The 21,820-nt window shown below is 34.3% G+C and overlaps 2 protein-coding genes across 4 annotated transcripts; both read left to right on the top strand.

The window, feature by feature from the left end:
• Window positions 1-2,347: 2,347 nt before the first annotated feature.
• Window positions 2,348-15,743, top strand: LOC114189839 (mitochondrial ATP-independent inner membrane protease subunit 2-like). 2 transcript variants are annotated; one of them, XM_028078549.2, is made up of 5 exons: window positions 2,348-2,561; window positions 4,158-4,327; window positions 14,074-14,257; window positions 14,772-14,881; window positions 15,266-15,743. In XM_028078549.2, exons 1-5 carry the CDS (start codon window positions 2,490-2,492, stop codon window positions 15,345-15,347), a joined length of 618 nt encoding a protein of 205 aa, XP_027934350.1. In that variant the 5' UTR covers window positions 2,348-2,489; the 3' UTR covers window positions 15,348-15,743. The 2 variants fall into 2 exon arrangements, with proteins under 2 accessions (XP_027934350.1, XP_027934351.1); XM_028078550.2 differs by having other exon boundaries at window positions 14,775-14,881.
• A 1,385-nt stretch (window positions 15,744-17,128) lies between these two features.
• RHON1 (Rho termination factor) lies at window positions 17,129-21,539 on the top strand. Of its 2 annotated transcripts, none has more exons than XM_028081873.2 (2): window positions 17,129-17,258; window positions 20,239-21,539. In XM_028081873.2, exons 1-2 carry the CDS (start codon window positions 17,219-17,221, stop codon window positions 21,315-21,317), a joined length of 1,119 nt encoding a protein of 372 aa, XP_027937674.2. In that variant the 5' UTR covers window positions 17,129-17,218; the 3' UTR covers window positions 21,318-21,539. The 2 variants fall into 2 exon arrangements, with proteins under 2 accessions (XP_027937674.2, XP_027937675.2); XM_028081874.2 differs by lacking the exon at window positions 17,129-17,258 and adding an exon at window positions 17,939-18,068.
• The last annotated feature ends 281 nt before the right edge of the window (window positions 21,540-21,820 follow it).

The following is a 21,820-nucleotide window of genomic DNA, read 5'->3' on the forward strand; positions in this document are numbered from 1 at the left end:
ATCATAGGTATCATACATGGGTGTTTTCCAACATTTGGCCATGCCCACAATTTATACTTAGTTTCATAGTATCAAGGCACCCAATAGGGTTTACACAGATCAATTCCAGAAATCACATGGATTTCCGCTCAAACAACATCAAGAACAATCAAGAAAACGTGAACAGTGTCGCACCGCCTGGCAGATATTCATCGTCGCCAGGCGGTTCATGCAAAAATCAAGAACAAAGGCCAAAGTTTGTTATGCCGCCTGGCGGCCCGGGTCTTGCCGCCGGGCGGTTTCTGGGCAGAAATCCAGGGAAGCAAAGCAATTTCATTCATACAAGGCACAATTCATCATATTCAGTTAAAAATCAAAGTAAGCAGCTCCCCTTACCTGAAATCCTCGCTCCAATTCAAATTTGGGTGTGTGTGTGTCTTCAACCCAAAAGTTCCCTTGCCTTTGCTCCCACCCAACGAAGGTTTTCACTCCAATTCTTACTCCACACAGTACAATTACTCTGGAAAAGTTTTGCTTACCCCTCACTCAAAAATTCCAGCCCTCCTTTCTCTAATTCCCTTCTCTCCCAAAATTAACTCTCTCTTAATTACCCTTTAATTCATTAAAACGAATTTTTAATTATAATGGAGATTAAGGCTAATCAATGGATAATAACCTGGTGTTTTCGCAGCCCATCAATTAGCAAGTCAAGTGCACAACCAATTCAACCAATTCACAATTATGATAATTCCAATAATTTCAGGGTTTCATTATCACGTCTCACATTTAATTATATCAATAAAATAATGCATAGATTAAAATAATACATATTTGGCATATGTCATAAGACTTGAACCCAAGTCCTCTCACACAATTAAGTACTCTTAACCACTTGAGCTAGTACTTTTCCACATCATAGCACTCCGCATTAAATGCCTTAAAGGCTCAAATTACCCGCATTTATTAAATAATTATTTAATTAACTATTTAATTTTTCTCGGGTCTTACACTTATGTGTGCTTTTGGGCGTGACTTATATTTTGTAATGACTTATAATTTATTTTGCATGTTTACAATTTTTTTGTTTCTTAAAGGAATTGAATGTATGGATGTTATTGTATGTTTTTGTTAGTTCGTAAACACCGTATTCATAGTAAAACCTCATGCCCTTTCATCTTCCAACCCCTTCCCCTAACCCTTAGGTCTCCTCAAATTTAAAGGCCAAGGGTCATGACTATTCACCTTTTGAGCCTCTTATTGTTTTTTAGTGTAGTCTGGCAACCTTTCACCTTCCCATATGATGCCTCATCATTACAACCTCTTGGTCGTTACACTTCTCGAGTCTAAGGGTCTACTATACCTATAGGATTACATAGCCAAAGAAATAAAAATTTTCTTTACAAACGAGATCAGGGCTGAAAAGTGATATACACAATAATAAGTCAATCGTCATTGCCACAAGCAAGATGATAACCGTGTCTAACATCATGAAGCTTTCTACGAGTCTTTAACATATAACATGTTAAGCCTAGGGGCTAGTGTACATTGTATACGTCCAGTACCCTTTGGCCGTGATGATACAGGACCTGCTCCTAGGCGAGTACATGTTGATCAAGACGAAATTATGACCAACTAGACTGTTAGTCACAATAATCAACAAATTAAGCCAAAGAGGTCCAAAATTAATTACGATAATCAAGACTAGTGAGTAATTAGACCATATGGCTTAGACCCATCCAATTCATGAACAATAGTATAAATAACACATTTTACAAGGTACATAAATTACGTTCATTAATTACTGTATTTTTTATAGGGGTGGCAATGTGGGCCGCCCCGACCCGCCCCGTATTTTAATTGCAGGTTGAAATGTTTGGAAGAAAAATGTGTAAACAAAGAATCTCCTTGTATATCGGTTAAATTTAAACTTGAAATACTTATTATTCAACTAATTTGATAATAAAAATGTATTGAAGATATAATTTTCAATCGTCAAACGCAAATAAAAAAAATAAATCTGAACCATATAAAAAAAAGAAATAAAAGAAGAAAAATACATTTTAGTGTCTCAAGAATGGAAAATAGAAAATCATAAAACTGTCCTCTTTCCTAAAATCACATCGAACTTTCAATATTAAACTTAAATAAAAGCATAAAATTATGTCGATCTTGAAGTTATTAAATTACCATAATACAGTGAGATAAAGTTTAAAATATAAAGATATTGTTCATAAAATAATTAAACTATTTTTTAAGTATAAATAGTTAAAATAAAATATAGAAATATAAGTGATTTTTAAATAATATATTTAGTGTTATTCTTACTTTTTTTAAGTTATTATTATTATTTTGAAAAAAAAAAGTTTCAGTAAATGCAAAATGCTTGATATTAAGAAATAGCGAGAAATGTTTTTTTGGGGTTTAGAGGAGAAGAGGAGGAGAAAGTAGCGCCTCTTCTGCTGTGCTGCGTTCTGGTTCTGGACACAATTGAACTCCGTCTGCACCCTGCAATGGTTTCGCTGTCGACATGGTTTCGCTATATTGCCCACAAAGTCGATTACTCCGTCTCCCTCGGCTGGAAGGTCCTTCTTCCCTCTTTTATTTTCTGTGATGTTCTGTGTATTTGTTATGCTTTCATTTAGGTCCTGTCTTGCAGATCATACTCGTAGGCCGTGTTAGGGTGATCTCAGAACTGGTTCTTGTTAATGAATGCGAGTTTATATGGGTAGACTTTAGGCATGATGATAAAATCGCTCATCTTGAACTTATGAGTACATTTCAAGAATGTTTCTTTCAGTGATTGTTAGTGGGAGTTACTATTTGCTGGTGCATTTAAGTCTGCTTTGCTGTTTAAGTCTTCAACTGGCCAATGCTGATGAGAAAGTTTTGTAATTTGGGTTATCACAATGCCCTTCTCGTAATTGTTTAATAATACCCGTGTTGTTTATTTGCAATGAGATCTTTTTTGTTGGTTCACTTAAAAGTTCTTACTTAATACGAGACCTTTTTTGAATTATTCGTTAGTAGGCAGGCACTCTAGCTTTCAGGTTAATTAGATGTGGGTGAAAAGTTACCGAACGGAAAAAAATTGCCTGTCCTCAAAGCTGGAGCTGAGTAGTTTGAAGTAAATCATATTTTGTGTTATTGTCTGTCATGGTCATAGAATGGCAGTTGAAATATCAAAGCTGAGAAGTTTACATTTTATTTATCACAACAAAGTGAATAAGTTTAACTGTGTCTAAACTGCCTCGGATAAGAGGATATCATAACCTTTCAAACGCCTTGTCTTTTATTTTTTATTTTTTACCTTTTGTTGTATAGTGGTTATCATTCAAACAATAGGACTTCTCCACTCTGATGTGAACTTATGCAGTGTTAATAAAGGTGTTAGTGGCTTGGAAGCCAATTTCTATCTTATTATATGAAACTCAAGGGAGAATTAGATAAGAGTAGTTGGATTGCATGTGATTTTCAAGATTATGCTTTTATCTTGAAAAGAATATTCTTTTGGTTTTTCATCATATCCATTTCTCTGCATTTATTTAATTTCCTTCTGTTCTTTTGATTTGGGGAATTCTCTTTCTTTTAGTTATTTATTGTAAAAAATAATAAATAGAATAGTCATGGGTTACTTGGGATCTGTTAAAAGAATACTAGGAACAATATTTGGTTGGGAATGATATTGGGCTAGGCTTGTTCTAGTTGAAACTTGTACCACTCTTGCATTTGCCGTGGAAGTTTAATATGAAGAAAATAGGAGTATGAAGTCATTGTCTTGTACTGCAACATGACAATTGTTCATAGTCTTGTACACATGTTCTATCTTTTCTCCATTTCCAATGTATCTGTTGAATCTATGCTATTTGAAATTAAAATGATTATCTGAGGGGACAATTGGGAAATAATTCTTTGAAGACTGAAAAGCATATTTGGGCTAATTTAGATGTTAAAGATGAGGTATCATTTTGAACGATTGTGAATATATCATACTCTCAGCACAATGAAAATTATCAACTAAACAATGACATTTATAGGAATATTTTTTCTTGAGTTTAAGTTCTACAATTGTCCTAGTGCAAGGTTTACCTTTTCTCTTTTCTTCTAATTTTTATTGCATTGTTAGCACTTATAAATCCCCTCTGAAATGTTTTTTGCCATTCTATGTTTAATTTGTACAGAACTATAAAGCAGGTAACATTACAGACAAAGAGGCAAGGGACATTATTTGGAAAAACTTCTTTCAAGGAAGGATGACGTACTTGCACTGGAATAAAGGAGAGGAGATGGTCCCTGCTATTGATGGAAAATCGGTAACTCTTGTTCGGAAATTGCCAACTGCAGACCCAACGTAATTTCATATTCATCTAATATAATACACACTATACTTTTGTGAAATCTATTGGCTGTTATTGCTAGTTGTTTGATGTGGGCCTTCTAGAGATAGATATATAACAAATATTTTGCATAAAAGGCTTCTATTTGCTTTACCTTTCTTAGACTTGTGATATGGTCTCATCTTTTAGGATATCTGTGCAACCCTTGCTTAGAAGTTATTTTAGTCACTTATTTTCTTTTCAACGTCAGTTGAGATAGGCCCCCGCTTTTTCTACAACTGGTCCGTCATATACTTGTCACACTGAACTCTTAAAAGACCCTTTTCTTGTGAAATTATAGTTTACCCGTTATCTGGACAACATGAAATAGCATGGACACCATTTAGGTGCTGGGTCTATCCAGGACAGCTGAATGGCATAGACATAGATATATAAAATTTAAATGTTGAAAGGAAAAAAACATATAGGGGTTGAGTGTTTTGGAGCTTTTAAGAAGCTTTTAATAATATAAAAGAAAATGAGCCAGGGGTTGCTTTTGGCTTGTATCATTTTCATTTGCCGAAATGTCATTTACTTTTGGCATGTATAATACATAGGATGACAGTAGAAAAAGAGATAGATATGATTAGGAAATTTTCATTTATTTTGAATGGTTAGTATTGCAACAATGTACATACATACTTACATACTTAGAATGCGCTAATGGGCCCAAACTACTGATATAAATTAACATCCCCCTCAAGTTGAAGCATTTAGGTTAGGTGCAGTTACGAATAAACTCAATTCAATATAATGAACATAAGCATTGGAATAGAATGTTATTTCTTAGAATTGGACTTAGAGTCTAATTAACCAAACAAAATTGGTTTGTAAGTTGAGAGTTATTGTGAGCAACCAATAGTCTCATACAGTCAACCTTGACCAAGAGACTCATTATCATAACTCAAAATGAAAATGGCTGAATCCCATTCATTATCACAAGGAGATGGCAGAAATTAACTCATCATGAAAGTTTGAAACAAACAAAAGAAATGTCTTGAGGGAAGGTGGTAAGTTAACTTAACTTACCAATTACTAACTAGTCTATGATATTGTTGGAGATCTCGTATCTACTAGAGATATGATGAAATTAGAGCATATAAGTGCGTGAAAATCTCACCTTACTAGTCTGTTTTGTGAGATTGAGTTAAATTGAAAATTCATTTTCTAAGATAGTATCACGGCTTATAATGATTATCCCATCAAGGTTTGTTAACCTATCATGACACCCACTCTTGTACTCCCCTCTATTCTCATGCTTGATGTCCATGGTGTGCAGGGGTGTCTTAAAGATCCCTCATCGGCTAGAGATATAAGTAAATTATAAATATATAAGTGAGCGCAAACCTCACCTTAATAAACCGATTTTGTGAGGTTAAGATAGACTTAATGTCTATTTTCTAAGATGGTATCAGAGCTTATCCTATCAATGTTTGTTGGACCTATAGTGCCACTTGCAATCGGATGCTATCGAACTACCTAAAAATATCTAGTCTCCCGCTTGAGATGTACAGTCCTGGTGTGAGGGTGTGTGTTGACAAATATTGTCCAAAAGGTATGAATGGAAACTTTTCAACATATATTTCTCTCTTTTCAGAAGTAAGTTATAATATATAAGTGAGTGCAAACCTCACTTATAAATTGATTTTGTAAGGTTCAATTAAGCTTAAAGTCTACTTTCTAAGAGATACCTGTTTGGATCAGTCAACAACACGCCCTTAACTTGGCAAAGTTTGATAGTAGGGTCCATAATATAGTCTCTGTTGGTTTATTATCTAGTAGGAAAAGTTCCACAAGAATTATCCTTTACATTGTCATATACATTTTTTGAGAAACAAAACAATACTAGAGTTAGACCAAGCTACTTCAATACGTAACATTTTGTGCCTTTATCTCTGGTTTTGAAAGTGATGAAATAAGTGTTGCATTAGTTTATGGGCACTGTTCTGAGCATCCCAAGTTATGGAAATGTCATTAACGTTAACAACCAAAATATTTGCATTTTCTTAGAGAATTATAAATATAAAAGATTGAACGATTAGAATCACTTCAAATTGTACTAAACTCTTCGATTACAAGATTACATTATGCTATGAAATGAGTGACTGAGTTTACAAACTGGATGAGACTCATTGTGAGAAATAAAACTTGGAGTTTGCTCCACAAATCTTCTCATGAAACTCATTGTGAAGGCATTTTTATTATCAAGCTAAAACAAAGGCCAAGAACGCTTAACAGCCATGGGTTAGATAATGGGTGAACAAATGATATCTTGGTAGCTAGAAAAAAAGTATTAGGATGATATTTTGACCATAAGCTTGAGTGTCCATAGCAACCAGACGAGTCTTAAGGTGATCCACCTAGGGCCAACTTTCATATTGTAAGTCCATCGATAAGTAAAAGGATTTTAGCTTGAGGACCGTTAGCATGCAGTACGATTATCTCTTCCACCATTTCGTAGGTGTAAAACTGACTATCACTGTGTTAGGAAAAAAAACAACCTACAAGGAGGATACAGAAGCACAATATGGTGTAGAAAACAATGATAATTGACATAGTTATAAATTGAATGGGAATTATGAGCGCTGATGGCAATGGGGAGGGTATCTCTAGGATATTTATCCACTGCAGCAGGAGGGGAGTCGGTAGGGCCTTCTGGAGGGTCATCAACAGTCGTGTGAGATCTATGATGATAAACCTATAAGGCCTGCAGAGGAGGATGAGGAATAGAAGGGGGAAACTTTAAAAGAGCACGACATCAGTGGAAAAATTAGTATCAAGAGAGTAACATTTATAGCCTTACTGATCACTATAATATTGGGGAAGAGGCACCTGATTGATATTATTGACAGGAGGCTGCATTGGAGGAGCCCTTACTGCTTAAGAAATAAATCAATATGAATAAGATTAAATGGATAATATAACACAAAATCCAAAGGAATACGAGATAAAGTTTTGTACTTCCTACAATTTTAACAACCTTTTTGGTGTCACTAGCCAAGGTGATATGAGGTAGGATGTTGCAGTAATTAACATGAGAGTAAGAGGCAATTACTAGTCATGTGGGGAGAGGCATAAGAATCAAGGTCCTAAGGGGAAAGATACGGCTATGATGGAGTAATATGCTAATGCTACACAATGCCTCAAACAGTCATCATAATAAAGAGAGAAATATCTGCTGAAAATTTTCCATTCATACCTTCTGGAAACAATTTTTATTTATTGGGAATTGTTGTTTAAAGTCTTTGGGTACCAAGGTTGTCAAATTCGAGAATTATGTAAACTCGTGAGAGTATGGTAAACAAGGATCATAGACTTGAATCCTAAACTCGTAACAATTTACTTTAAATAAAAAAATAAAAAAATATATAAATAATATAATATTTTATTGTTATATTATTTTATAAATAGCTTTTTAAGTTTTTTAATGAAATATTATTATTATTTTTAGATTATTATATTTTTAAATATCTTTTATATTTTTTTAATACTATTATTCTTTTATAATAACTTTAATTAGATAATATATTCTCTTTTATATTTTATACATAACAAAAGGTGGCTAAATTAGGCCCAAAAGCCCATAATAGAACAAAGAAACCCTAAACTTCATCTTTAACCAAACCTTCCTCCTGCCCTTAGCAGCCCTACAATGGCGAGTGGGTGTGACAGTGAGAAGCTGCTACAGTGACAACGAGCAAGCGCGACGACAACAAGTGAAAATGATGGCGAGCATAGTGACACAAGTGCAAGAGGGTGATGTAGTGCGAGAGATTGCAACTTCGAACGAGTGACACTGGAGCCCTAATCAAGTGAGTGTTCTTCAAAAATGTCCTCCATACAAACTTGCCAAATCGCTTGCAAACTCGTGAGTTCGAATGAGTTCACCGATTCTATGTCCAATTCTACATGAAAAACGAGTTTGTGTGTGAGTTGACTCGGAAGTTATGAGTAGGCACGTAAACTTGTCCGAGTTAACGAGTTAACTCACGAGTTTGATAACCATGGTGGGTACATGAATAGTTTGATTCATGCATAGTGCTTATCTTATAGGGAATGCATTCATATTTACTACTTAGAGAGATGAGAGGGTAAACATTCACTTTGGTTCTTGAAAGTACAAGTTGTCAACACTTACTTAAAGTATTAAAATTCAAAACAGATTCTTGATAGTGTGATTAAATTGGCACTTTAATCCTACTATTTGAAGTCTTTGTTAAAGTTTAAAGTTTGTGCCTACATGTAACACTTAGTTCTAATTTGGTATCTGAACTTAAACACTGACTATTATTTTAGTTTGAAAGTACTGAATTTTAAATTAAGTCTGAATGTTGTATGTAAATTATTAGCATAAAAATCACAATTATTCCATTCTCTCGAAAATTCGGATGTACTTTACAAAGCTAAATAGATTGTATGTAGGAAGGTTTAGAGACCAAAATAACACTAAATGGTGACTTTCCCACACCCGGCATGCCCAAAGCCGTGGGCTTGGATTGGATCATTGCAAAGTAGGTTGTCCAATAGTGGATTTAGGATAAAATTCTAATACCATTTTATAACTTTGGATTTATAGTCTATGTCAAACCTGGAGACATGTTATGAACACACACAACCAAATACTCAAGGAGAAATAGCAAAAAGAGGTTCATTTGGATACACAATGGAATATGGAACTTTATTGTTGAAAGAAGATGTCATTCTATTAATAAGATAACAACTAGTGAGAGTGGCACCACCCAAATGATGAGCAAGAAGATTGGCACCGATCAACAAGGTACGAGCCGTTTCCACCAAGTGTCTGCTCTTCCTTTCTGCTATACCGTTTGGGGTGTATGCAGACAAGTGGATTGATGTAGAATATCATGTAATACTAAAAGAGTAGAAAAACCAGAAGAAACATATTCTTTGGCATTATCACTCCTTAAGATCTTGATTACTTGGTCAAATTGGTTTTTGATTTCATTAAGGAAAGACTCAAAAATATTCCGCAATTCAGACCTATCTTTCATCAAGTAGACCCAAGTACAATGAGAATATTCTTCAATGACAAAACCCAAAGCATGTGACACGACTATGACCCCAAATGTCAAAATGAATTATAGAAAAGATAGAGTTGCATGTTGTTTGAGTTCTTTTCAGAAAAGAGGATCGAACATGTTTCCCTAATTGACATGACTTACATTCTAAGATTTGAATTTCTCTAAGTTCAAGAATCATCATTTTTCATTTTGATAAACTTGGATGACCTAAGCAATCATGCAAGAACTTAGGAGATTGGGAAGCTAAACAAGACATAGACAATCTAGTACCCAGATAGTAACGTCCTCCAAATTCATGTCCTTCACCAATCAATCGTTCTGTACTACACTCTTTTATAACGAAGGAATTGGCATCAAAGGTTATAGAGCAATTCAAAGATAGTTTTTGGAACTAAATCTAAAGCATGATCCTAGGTACTATTTCCAACACACAATACAATAAAGCCTATTTAAGACTATTTATTCTAACATCATGCATATAATTGGGAGTGATTATGTGTATTTTTTATATTTTTTGGATTTTGTTATTAGGTTGTCTCAAATTTAGAAGGGAAGAATTTCTTTATTTCACACATAATTATTAGGTCAGCTAACCTATATTTATACATGTGATCAAAGATAAAACCACAGATTAAAAAATAAAACAATAAACAATTCTAGAGAGAATAAATCCCTATAATTGTGGGATTTTATTCTTGTTACAATCTCCTAATATTAAATTTAGAATCAAAGCTAACCAAACAAACATAATGAAATATAAATATAAATTTCCCTAAATAAAGCCTAAATTCACAGAGCATACTTCTTGATACTCCCTTTCAAGCTGGTGAATAAATGTTTTCCATTCCCAACTTGGATACAATTCCTGCAAATGTGATACTATTTAGACCTTTAGTAAGAATATCTGCAAGTTGATTTTGTGTAGACACAAAAGGAGTACAAATCAACCCACCGTTTAGTTTCTCCTTGATGAAATGCCTATCCACTTCAATGTGTTTAGTTATATCCTGTTACATTGCATTATGAGCTATACTAATGGCATATTTATTATCACAATATAGCTTCATAGGGTTTTCCCATATTATCTTCAAATCATCTAATATAATCTTTAGCCATAGAAGTTCACATATTTCTTGAGCCATGACTATAAATTTTGCTTCAGCACTTGATCTAGCCACTACATTATGTTTCTTGCTTTTCCAAGTCACCAAATTTCTACCAAGAAATGTGCAGTATTCGATGGTTGATCTCCTGTCCACCATTGACCGAGCATTGTCTGCATCCGTATATTGACCGAGCATTGTTTGCATCTGTATATTGACCGAGCATTGTCTACATCCCTCTCCCCAGAGTACCTTTTAGGTACTAAAAATTATTGAAGACAACCTGTAGATGTGCTTCCTTTTGTTGATGCATAAATTGACTTACTAGGCTGACAGCAAAAAAATGTCTGGCCCAATATGGGATAAGTAGACAAGTCTGTCCACAAGTCTCTAATACATTCCTTTATCCACAGCTACATCCTCCTCTGTAGCTTTTGCTGCTCTCTCTTGTCATCCCCTATTACGCTAATATTATCTACATATACCAGCAAAATCATTACTTCCCTTACAGCTGCATGTTTGAAAAAATGAGTATGGTCTCCCTGACTTTGTTTATAATCCAAACTCGTCATCACATTAGAGAATCTACCAAACCATGATTTGGGAGATTATTTTAATCCATATAAGGCTTTTTCCAGTTTGGACACAGTTCCTAAGGCAGCCATTTCCTCATATCCTAGAGGTAACTCCATGTAAATTTCCTCTTCAAGATCTCCATGCAAGAATGCATTCTTCACATCAAATTGGTGAAGGTCCCACTCGTTGTTTGCTGTTAATGATAATGACTTTGACTGTATTCATTTTTGCAACCGGGGCAAGAGTCTCAAAGTATTCAACTCCATAAGTTTGAGTAAATCCTTTAGTCACCAACCTTGCGGTGTACCATTCAACTGTCTCATTTGCTCTATACTTCATAGTAAATACCCATTTGCACCGTACTGCCTTTTTTCTTCTAGGTAAAATAGCAAGCTTCTAGGTCTTATTTTTGTTTAGTGCCTCCATTTCTACATCCATGGCTTGTTTCCATTTCCTGTCAGATAATGCTTCAGATACAGAAGATGGTGTGGTTATGCTGCTCAAATTTGTAAGAAAAGTTTTATGGGTGGTAGAGAACATTTTAACGGATAGAAAATTTGATAAAGGGTAATTAAGGATTTTAGTGCATGTTCGGGTATCCTTTCTCAAAGCAATGGGTAGGTTAAGATCATTGGGTCGGTTAAGATTTTCTTGTACCTATGAAATTTCTAAAATTCCATCATCACATTTATTAAATTTATTTACAAGGTTAGGAGATGTTACCTCATGTAGTGGCATTGGATTGGACTCTTGAACATGAATAGAAGCTGGAATGGCCCTCATTTTTTTTCTTTGAATACACCAGATTTTTCCCAATTTTGCTACCAGAATCAATGTTGGTCTCAGGTTGGGGTTTGATCTCAAGTTGGGTTCTGCTCTCAAGTTGAGTTTCAGTAGGTGTTGCCTTTGTTTCCAGCTTTATTGCTGGTATAGTAGCAGTAATAGGATTAATTTTGGGTTTTCTTGGCAATATTAGAAGTTCATCTTCTATTAGAAGTTCATCTCCCTTTCTTATATTCTCCCCATGAAGATGAAATTCCTTGAAATAGCTTTCCTGTTCATTAAAAGTAACATCTCTAGACACATAATTTTCTAGATAGAGGGTGGTAACATTTATATCCCTTTTGTGTGGTTGAGTGACCTAAGAATACACACTTAACAGCTCTAGGATCAAATTTATGCCTTTCATTACTGTGCACATGGACAAAGGCCACACACCCAAATATTCTGGGTTGAAGTTTGTTAGAATACTCCATGTAATGATAGAATGAGGAAAGGACCTGCATAGGACTATGTGATTTTAGAAATTAAGGTTAAATGATTAATTAGATATGTGGCATGTGAGAATGGCTTCCCCAAAATTTTTTTTCGGGACATGATTTTAAGAAAGAAGGGCTGTAGTTTGATTTAGAAGGTGTCCATTTTTCCTCTCAGCTGCCCCATTCTCTTGGGGTGTTCTAACAGAAGAAGACTTATGGATAATCCCTTCTTTTTGACAAAAAGAGTTTAGAGTCAAGTTAAAATAGTCCTTAGCGTTATCAGATGTGATTTTTTTAATGGTGACACCAAATTGATTTTTGATCATTGAGACAAAATTTATGCATATGGAGCTAACTTCAAATTTTTGTTTTAATAGAAAGATCCAAGTAACCTTAGTACAATCATCGATAAAAATCAAAAACCATTTAGCACCGGAAATACTAGAAATATTTGCAGGACCCCAAACATTAGTATGAACAAGTGAAAAAAGGTTGATCATTGAGTTTATTATTAATAGGAAAAGAAACACGACTATGTTTGGCTAATTTTCATACTTCACAGCACAAACCCCCTGCATCATGTTTTCAAATAAAGAAGGAAAAACAACTTTTACAACTTTAAATGAAGGATGCCCCATCCGACAGTGATGAAGATGAATTTTCTCTTTACTAGTCATGGTAGATTCTGAAACTAGAGAGTGACTTCTGGTAGACAAATTTATATATTCTATGTAGTAAAGGCCATTCCATTCTCTAGCTCATCCAATCGTCCTCCCCAAGTTCTTGTCCTGTAAAACACATATATTGCTGTCAAAGATAACATTATAGGAAAGATCCTTTGTAAGTTTTTGGATAGAAATCAGGTTGGTTGATAATTTAGGAACATGAAAGACATTTTTTAGTGTGACGAATGAGTTTATCTGGATCTCTCCTTGTCCAGCTGCTGTTATAAGGGTTCCATCGGCTATGGAAATTTTTTTATTGCTAAGACATGGGGAATAGGTGGAAAAATATGTAGGTAGAGGTGTCATGTGGTTTGTGGCTCCTAAATCCATATCCAGGAGTGGTAAAAATTTGCATTTGAAACATTGAAGCCAAGAGAATATGGAATCTTACCCTAATGTATTAAAGCCACTTATCCACAAGCTTGTTCATCTTACTCAGAAAAGATCTTACTATTCCTATATTTTCATGATTCAGTTGCCCAATCTCTCTATTCTGTCCAACTACTGAGTACTTGCCCTTGGCCTCCCTTCTTTTGGTTGTGAAATTTAGAAGGAAATAATTTCTTTATTTCTCACAAAATTATTAGGTCAGCTGACCTATATTTATGCATGTGTATTGAGATAAAAACAGAAATTAAAAAATAAAACAGTAAATAATTCTAGAGAGAATAAATCCCTATAATGGTGGGATTTTATTCTTGTTATAATCTCCTAATATTAAATTCAGACTCAAATCTAACCAAACAAACAAAATAAAAGATAAATATAAATTTTCCTAAATAAAGCCTAAATTCATGGCATACTTCTTGACAGGTTGTGATGACCCCTTCCGAAAACCAAAAGGATACCCTAGTGACTGGCAATTTGCATAATGTTGAAACTAGATTTTTCTCATTTTTGTTCTTATTCTTTTGAGTTCCGAAAAAGATGGAGCCTGAGTGATGATGGACCTTTTCATCTGGATCTTTTTGATTCATATGCATCATTTGTTAGTGATGGACTTGGTTCTTTTACAGGCGTGTTTTTGTAGGAGATGTTGTGGTTTTGAAGGATCCTGAGAAGCCAGATAACTACCTAGTCAGAAGATTAACTGCAATTGAAGGTTATGAAATGGTTTCTACTGATGAAAATGATGAACCCTTTACTCTTGAGAAGGACCAATGCTGGGTAGTGGCTGAAAATGAAAAATTGAAAGCGAAGGTAAACGTTTTGGATTAAAATATCATTTAGTCAAGCAGTGAGTTATATATAAGAGTAGAAAGCAAGATTGGAGCATGCTTGTAGTTATTTAAATTTTCGGAAATTTGCATGTAAAATTAGTCTAATAACTAGATTATAAATAGATTTATTTCAACCGTTGGTTTGATTAAAGTAATTTTCTATGATGAGTTAGTAGATAATATAGTTATTCTAAACATAATGAAAATAGACCACAGCTTACCATGGCAATTCAGTAAGTAACTTTTGCAGTTCAGTTTATGATATGGCTAGAGCCAAGAGATCATTTGCGACTTGGATTTATCAAGTGGAAATGTTCAATCTATGTTTTAATCCATTCATGACTTCTATCATTTTTTTGTAATACCAAAATTGCTTATTCCTGAACAATAACCTATGGTAGTAATCTGAAGACAAGCAAAATCATATTTTCCCTCCTCAATTGGCTGTAGAACACTTAGAATAATTGATTTTTTAATGCTCCTAATCCAAACAGCAGGAAGCGAATGATAGTCGAACATTTGGTCCAGTTCAGATGACAGACATTGTTGGCAGAGTCATATATTGCCTGCGAAGCGCTGTAGACCATGGCCGTGTACAAAACAGGTGAACTTAATTTCTCAGGCTAATTAATTGTTATGTCCTTGATCTTTTTGGAGCTTTCTAATTAGGCCCTTAGACTAAAAAAATTGCAGTTGGCTCCTCGATTTTTTTATAATTTTTGTAATTGAGTTCGTGGAGTTATTAAAACTGACACGAAGTTATTTTTCTAGCAGTTTCAAGCCATTTTAAATTAACTATGGACTCCTCCAATGCAAAAAAATTTACAGGATCAAAGACCTAACTATTTTTTTACACTTTAGGGATAATTAAATGAAATTCCCAAAATATTTAGGGACCCTCTGATGTACTGAAGCTTAATTATCATGCACTAAAATGGGGTGCCCTTTTTGAGTTGATTATTATTGATATATTTTACTGGTGTACCAGTTATTTTGGCATGCGAAAGGATACACCGGTATTGGAAGTGGAACTAGATGTTGATGAGATGGCAAAGAGTCACAAAGCCTGAACTTTTTGTCCCGGGAAGCACTAACTACTTTACTTTATGCGTTGCCTAGTTTCTTGTGGATTTTCCTTGAAGCTCAGATGAAGAATAAAAAGTAGATGATTTTTAAATTGTTGCAATGGGATGGTGATGTTATATGGCTATCCTTTGCACAGCATCTTAGGAGATTGGTTCGTTCTTCCCAACACAACATGATTGTAAGCTAAGTTCAAGCAAGGACTATTCATAAGTCATTGGTTTGGCTCTAAAATTGACTAAATTTTGGTCCATTTGTTTAAGACCACAAAAGACTGCACAATTAGAAATACGATGGTTTCAGGTATTTTCTGCAGTTATGTAGAATTGTGAAGTCCCAGTGTGACTTGGCTCACGTTTTGAAAAAGAACTTTTCAGTTAAAATTGGCTGTATCACACCCACATAAGCATGTTCTTGTTCTAACTCGCTCAAAATTATTTCCTTTTATTTTATTTTCCACTTTTTGCGCCCAATTTATGGTTTATGGTGCACTCACAAACATTCATTTTCCATCCAAAACTTGGTAAGTTTTTATTTTACTAAGGATTATAAAATACATTTTTAATATGTAACCTTATATATATATATATATATATATATATATATTTATATTTGTAATATCAGAGATAATACTAATACTATATTTTTGCATTACCAAGAAGAAAAAAAATTCTTACTTTTAGGAGTTGTATTATTAGTAAAACACATCATTGGTGTTAGTTTTAACGTTCATTTTCCTTTTTAAATTAGCAGTATTCAAGAACATTGTTTTGAAATCATATATTTAGAATATTAATATTCTTATAGGGAAAAACTTACATATGAAAGAATATTTCTCAGAACTGTCATCACCCATAAGGTGATAAATGTTTTCATTTAGCTTAACAAAGAAAATAGAAATTTATGTCGAGTAATTAAAATCACAAATTCAAGTTGGCAATTATTTCTTGCACCTCATCAAATTTTTACTCCCATCCCACCAGAATGCTTCTGGAAAATATTTTCCGTGAAAGGAGGGTTTGATGGCTTCCGGAAAAAAAGTTCATAATTGTTTATGTCCGGAAAAATAAATTCTGAGTGGTAGGTTGCAGGAAGAAAATGGTAAGGTGTAGGAAGAAGCTGTCATAAGTTTTGTAATATTGGACATGTTCACAACTAGTCCAGTAGGTAAAAATCCTTGTTGTTATAACATGTTACATTTTCTAACAAAAGCTTCAAAGAATTTAATATAAGAAACTCCTTTATAAATTAATTTATGGAAAATCTGTTTCCTTGTAAGTTGTTCTTACTAGAAAGTGAAAATGTTTGGACCAATCTATTAATGAGGTGAAGTCCTCAATCTCTTGGAAATATGAGTTAAACTATAAGCAACAATGATGAATGTCCAACACAATAAAGGAAGGTTCATTTATGCATGACACTCTTGATACTTATGTTACCAAGTGAATAATAAGAGATGAATAATTGTAGATATTGAAAGGATACGTTGAGGGATTCTCCATGTTGCTCAAATGTTCTTATATATAGACTAATGAAATGCTATCTCTTTGGATAATAATATAACATTCTTATACCAAAGATAAAATATAATAAAGTATTTAGGTTTAAATCTTTTGATAATTTACCGTTGGGAAGGTGAGGATATAAGAATGCACAGTGCGAAAATCAAAGCAGTGATAAAAGTGATGTTGATCCAGCCCACAAGTTTTGTTAGTTGGAAATGCAATGACAATTTTGCCTCTAAAATATTACATATTTCCAACAACATCCCTTATCAAACAAAAGAACCTACGAATCGCATGAAAAGCGGCATTGAGTGAGAGTTCCCTCTCATCTCCTCTGCACTAGGCCTCAAACAATGTCGCAAACGCTGCATCCCTTTCTCGCCAATAACCTTGGTTAGTGTCTCTCTCACTCCAATTCCCTCTTCTTCTCTCAGACTTTATGATTCTTTCTTCATTATTACCGAACACAAAACTAAACATGCTGAAACCTTAGCCACGCTTAAGTGCTTCAGCTTCAAAACCCCGTTCCATTCGTTTGCTTAAATTACGAATTGAAAAATGGGGTTTTCAATACTGTGTTTAGTTGGGTAAATTACCTGTCCCATTTCTGTGAAATTCATAGCTTCATGAATTATGATAGAAAGCTTCTTTCCCCGTAGCTGTTGTCTTCTTTTTCTGTTCCTTTTTAATGGTTTCTTAACCCCATGGTGTGTGTTTTTACTTTTTTTTCTTATATGCTTGCGTGCCTATTAAGTGTCTTTGAGGCTTCATTCTTTTGGGAATTGGTATTTGGAGTTTGGGTTGATGATATAATGTTCTGTGCGTTTTTGATCGGAGCTGACTTCTATTGCCCGCCATCTATTTGTTGAACGGAATGTTACATTTACAAGTGAAAATCTACACCAGGATTTCCCTTGGTAATGGGAATGTCAATTATTGGTTACTGGGTTTTTGTATACTTCCATTATTAATGGAAGTATTCTTTTCTCTAATATTGGTTTTCTTTCTTTGTAACCACTTATAGTTTGTCTTTACTCTTTTTGGGTGGGGGGATTGACTGGAGCAGCTTATTTGTACTTATGAAAATCATAGTAGTCAAAATGACACTAAATAGGCACAATATTGGAGCGGAGTGGCCCTCAGTTGCAATGGGATTCAAATAGTGGAGTCGCTAGCGGCCATTAAAACAGTGGTTTTTCTAGGGTAAATTTTTATTTCTTTTCATTTTATTGCAGTTTTTTCTTCAGAAACATAATAGGATTTGAAGCCTCTCATTATTAATCATTCCACAAAAAGTTCATCTTATTTGAACTGTGTTCTTTCATACTTTACTGGGATTTTTTTTTTCTTCCTATGTTTGGTTCATTTTTCTTTCTTTAGCTCTCCTAGTTAAAATTATGCCAATTTCTATTTAATTAGTTATGTTTCTTTCAATGGATTTGACTATAATCCTTCATTTTTTTGTCTCTGCTATTACACCGAGTGTCTTTAGTTTCGTGGTGGGAATCATGAAAATTGATTTTGACTGCCATCAAACTTGATTTTATGGAAGTGTTATATTTTTTTCCTATTGTTAGGTGTAATTGATTTAGCCTCAAAACCCTGATTGTCTGGATGTGATAAGTAGATTTTGCTTTGAGTTGACAATTTTATACTTAGAGCGTCTCTAGAAGAAGGGAAAATTATTTCTGTAATTCTAGAAACATGATTATCAGAAATGAGCAAATTCTGCAGTACTAAGTACTAACATTTTGTTCCTCTTCATGTATTACTTTTCAAAGAGTAGCTTTTGTGCTTTCCTCCCTAAACCTCTCTTGCTGAATTGTGTTCCTTTTTTTATTTGTTTTCTGTTCAACCACAATGACTTCCTTAGAGGTCTGTGGTTATGATATTTAAATGATTTATTGTTTAGTTGCTGTTCTTAGGGATGAAAATACTTCTTTTATCATTTTAAATTTTAATGTTTAATGTTTAGTAACAGTAAACCATAGCTTTGCAACTGATGAAAATCTTGAAATTGATGAATCTGTAAAGTAATGAAATAAATTGTTATGTTTTCCCTTTGTTGCGGTTTCAAGGGAGCCGAGGGAAGGATATAATTGTTTGTGTGGCAAATGTCTATCACTTCCAGTTCCATTGATTTTTACAAAATCTGCATTTCTATTTGGGGGAATATGGTAGGTGTATGAAGTGTACTGTAGGACTGGGATGGTTATTTGGAAGTGTGGTTTATTGTGATGCTTTGATTAGGTTTATTTGCAAATGATTTTACTAAGGGTTAGGATTATTTGGACAGGTCTAATGTAATGCTTTTCTGTGATTTAATGTAAATCTTTGCTTTGGTTAGGTTTATTTGGACAGGGATGCTTTGGTTATCTCTACTATGTTCTGTTGCAGTTGACGTTTAATTGATGATAATGTTATGTTTTTATTAGTTTTATGTATGCAGTGTTAGGTTTTAATGATTTCAACCTTTAATAAAAGAAAATTTTAGAACTAGGAACTGAAAACCACAAAACCTGATTCAATCCAAACTACAAAAATTGGTTTAATTTGCTTCAGATTTTATTATATGTTCAAAACCAAACTAAAATGAACTGTATATAGCTTTTATGTCTGTTTCAAATGTATTTTTAAGTAAAATCCAAATCAAACTACATTGGTAACACTACCCTGACATGCCTTTTTAGTTTGCTTTAATAAGCTTCTTGATATAGTTTATCAAAGTTAGCTTTTTTAGCTTATTTTTATTAATTTCAGTCAAATTTATAATATAAGCTATCATGTGATAAGAACTTATTGAATAAATCCTGAATTAAGCTATTTACTCAGACATACCCTTTGTTTATGCTCTGTTAGCGCTTCTGAATGGTCATTTTTTTCATGCAATGCATTTTTCAATTGTTGATATATTATAATCATTTTCTACCGTGGTTTTTAGCATACATTTAGTGAAAACAAATAATCAAAGTTCAGTTATTAAAATGGTGGTCTTTTGACCATGGGGAGCAGGATTTACATTGTTGATGACTCTTAGAGGGGAACTCAACAATCTAGGATGATCGAACCAATGTAGCTCTGCATGCCTGATCTGCAAGCTGCTTGTGGAATAGTGTGAAGTCACAATGGTTGTATTTTAACATGATTAGTTTGTTTTTAGAGATTATGGTTTCTAGAGTTGGATCCCGGTGATTAGTCTTGACATCTATCTTTAATTCTTTAGTAAACTCAGAAGTAGAGACTACCTGTTGCATTCCCGTGAGTTTACTTGTCAGGAGATGCCGTTTTGTGTCATTAAACACCTTTTCAAAAACTTTTTCTGTTTCGTATACGTGTTTCTCCACGGAACTAAATTATTTTGGTGGTATTGAAGGTTGTGGAATGGCAGAAGGAAAGTGCCTCCCATGTTCAGGTGTTTCTGGACGATCTGCTGCTGTATATTCTTACTCTTCTCCAGGTCATCACATAATTCATTCCCATGTCAAAGTTAGAGGACTAAAGTGTGGCTTTCGGGGAGCATCTTTTGTATGTGAAGCAAAGAGAAACCCAGATTTCTCAAGGCAAAACAAGCATGGGCACTCCAGAGGCAGGAGCAGGAACAATGATGGGAGAGATAGCTTTGAGAACTTCGATGATGATATGTTTTCTTTAAAAAATGGACCACCTATGTCTCTTTCAACCTCAGGAAAATTCCAGTCCACTTCAGTCCCTGGTCCTAGGGAGAAGGAGATTGTTGAGCTATTCAGGAAGGTCCAGGCTCGGCTGCGTGAGAGGGCTGCATCCAAAGAAGAAAAGAAAGTTGAAGCCTCTCGAGTGCAGACTAAAGAGAACAGCACTGTAGATTCCCTGCTCAAATTGCTGAAGAAACACTCTGTCGAGCAGGTGAAGAGAAGTAGCGGAGGGGGAAGAGGAAATGATCTTAGTTCAGATCAGTTGCAAGATAGTAATCAATATGACGGAGGACGAAACACCAAATTTTCTGATTTAGACAGCACTCCAAAGGATGAACCACAAGAGGGTCATGTCTCCGCGGTAGCTAGGCCTCGATCAAGTTTCCAGAGAAGGTCTCCCGTTCCTCGTGTAAAATACCAGCCCGTCTCTAACAATGAGGATGATATGAATGTCTTGCCAGAAGGTAGTGAGGATGGAGAGAACAATCGTGATCAGATAGATTTGAAGCATGATGACGAACCAGAGCCTGACTCTGAATTAGATATTGATTCAAAGGATGAGCTTTTCTTCCCAAACATTGGGATATCTGCATTGTCAGAGGATGATGATTTTGAGCAAACCAATAATGATGAGAGTGTGGAGGAGCAGCCAGCTGTTCAACACGAAGATTTGAGTGCACTGAAGTTGTCTGAATTGAGGGTGCTTGCAAAGTCTCGAGGCCTGAAAGGGTTCTCAAAAATGAAGAAGAGTGACCTCTTGGAATTGCTAACTGAGAGCTAATTGTGATGGAATGATATGTGGTGAAGAAAAAGCGACAAAACCAATACATGCCATGATAAATTATATTTTTTTCGTGCATTTGACTTGACATTCTATCTGATGTTTCTGTGTTTTTTGTTTGTCACATTCTAATTTAATTCTTCGAAGTACTTTAGGTCGAGAGTTTGTGGATCATTAAAGTAATCACGATATATCTTTGCCTTGGAAGCTTTTTTCATGATATATCTTTGTCTTGGAGGGTTTTTTTAATTTGTAGTTATGTTTCTATTATGAGATCCTGTGGTCTTTTAGGGTTCTTTTACGAAAATGGTGTAATTTTACACCAATTTTACCATAATGAACAAATTTAAAAAGTATTATCGGTTCTAAGTAAATCCTCTTATCAAGAACGACTATAATTAAAGAAGTCATGTTTCCGGTACATGATTTCAAATTGAATTTTCAGCTTGCACAAAACTTGTGCATCTAGAAAGATAACTTTGATTTTGAAAATTTTTAAAATT

This window comes from Vigna unguiculata, chromosome 7 (genome assembly GCF_037176805.1).
Source record: "Vigna unguiculata cultivar grain cowpea cultivar isolate G323 ecotype 2 chromosome 7, ASM3717680v1, whole genome shotgun sequence".
Taxonomy (NCBI): domain Eukaryota; kingdom Viridiplantae; phylum Streptophyta; class Magnoliopsida; order Fabales; family Fabaceae; genus Vigna; species Vigna unguiculata.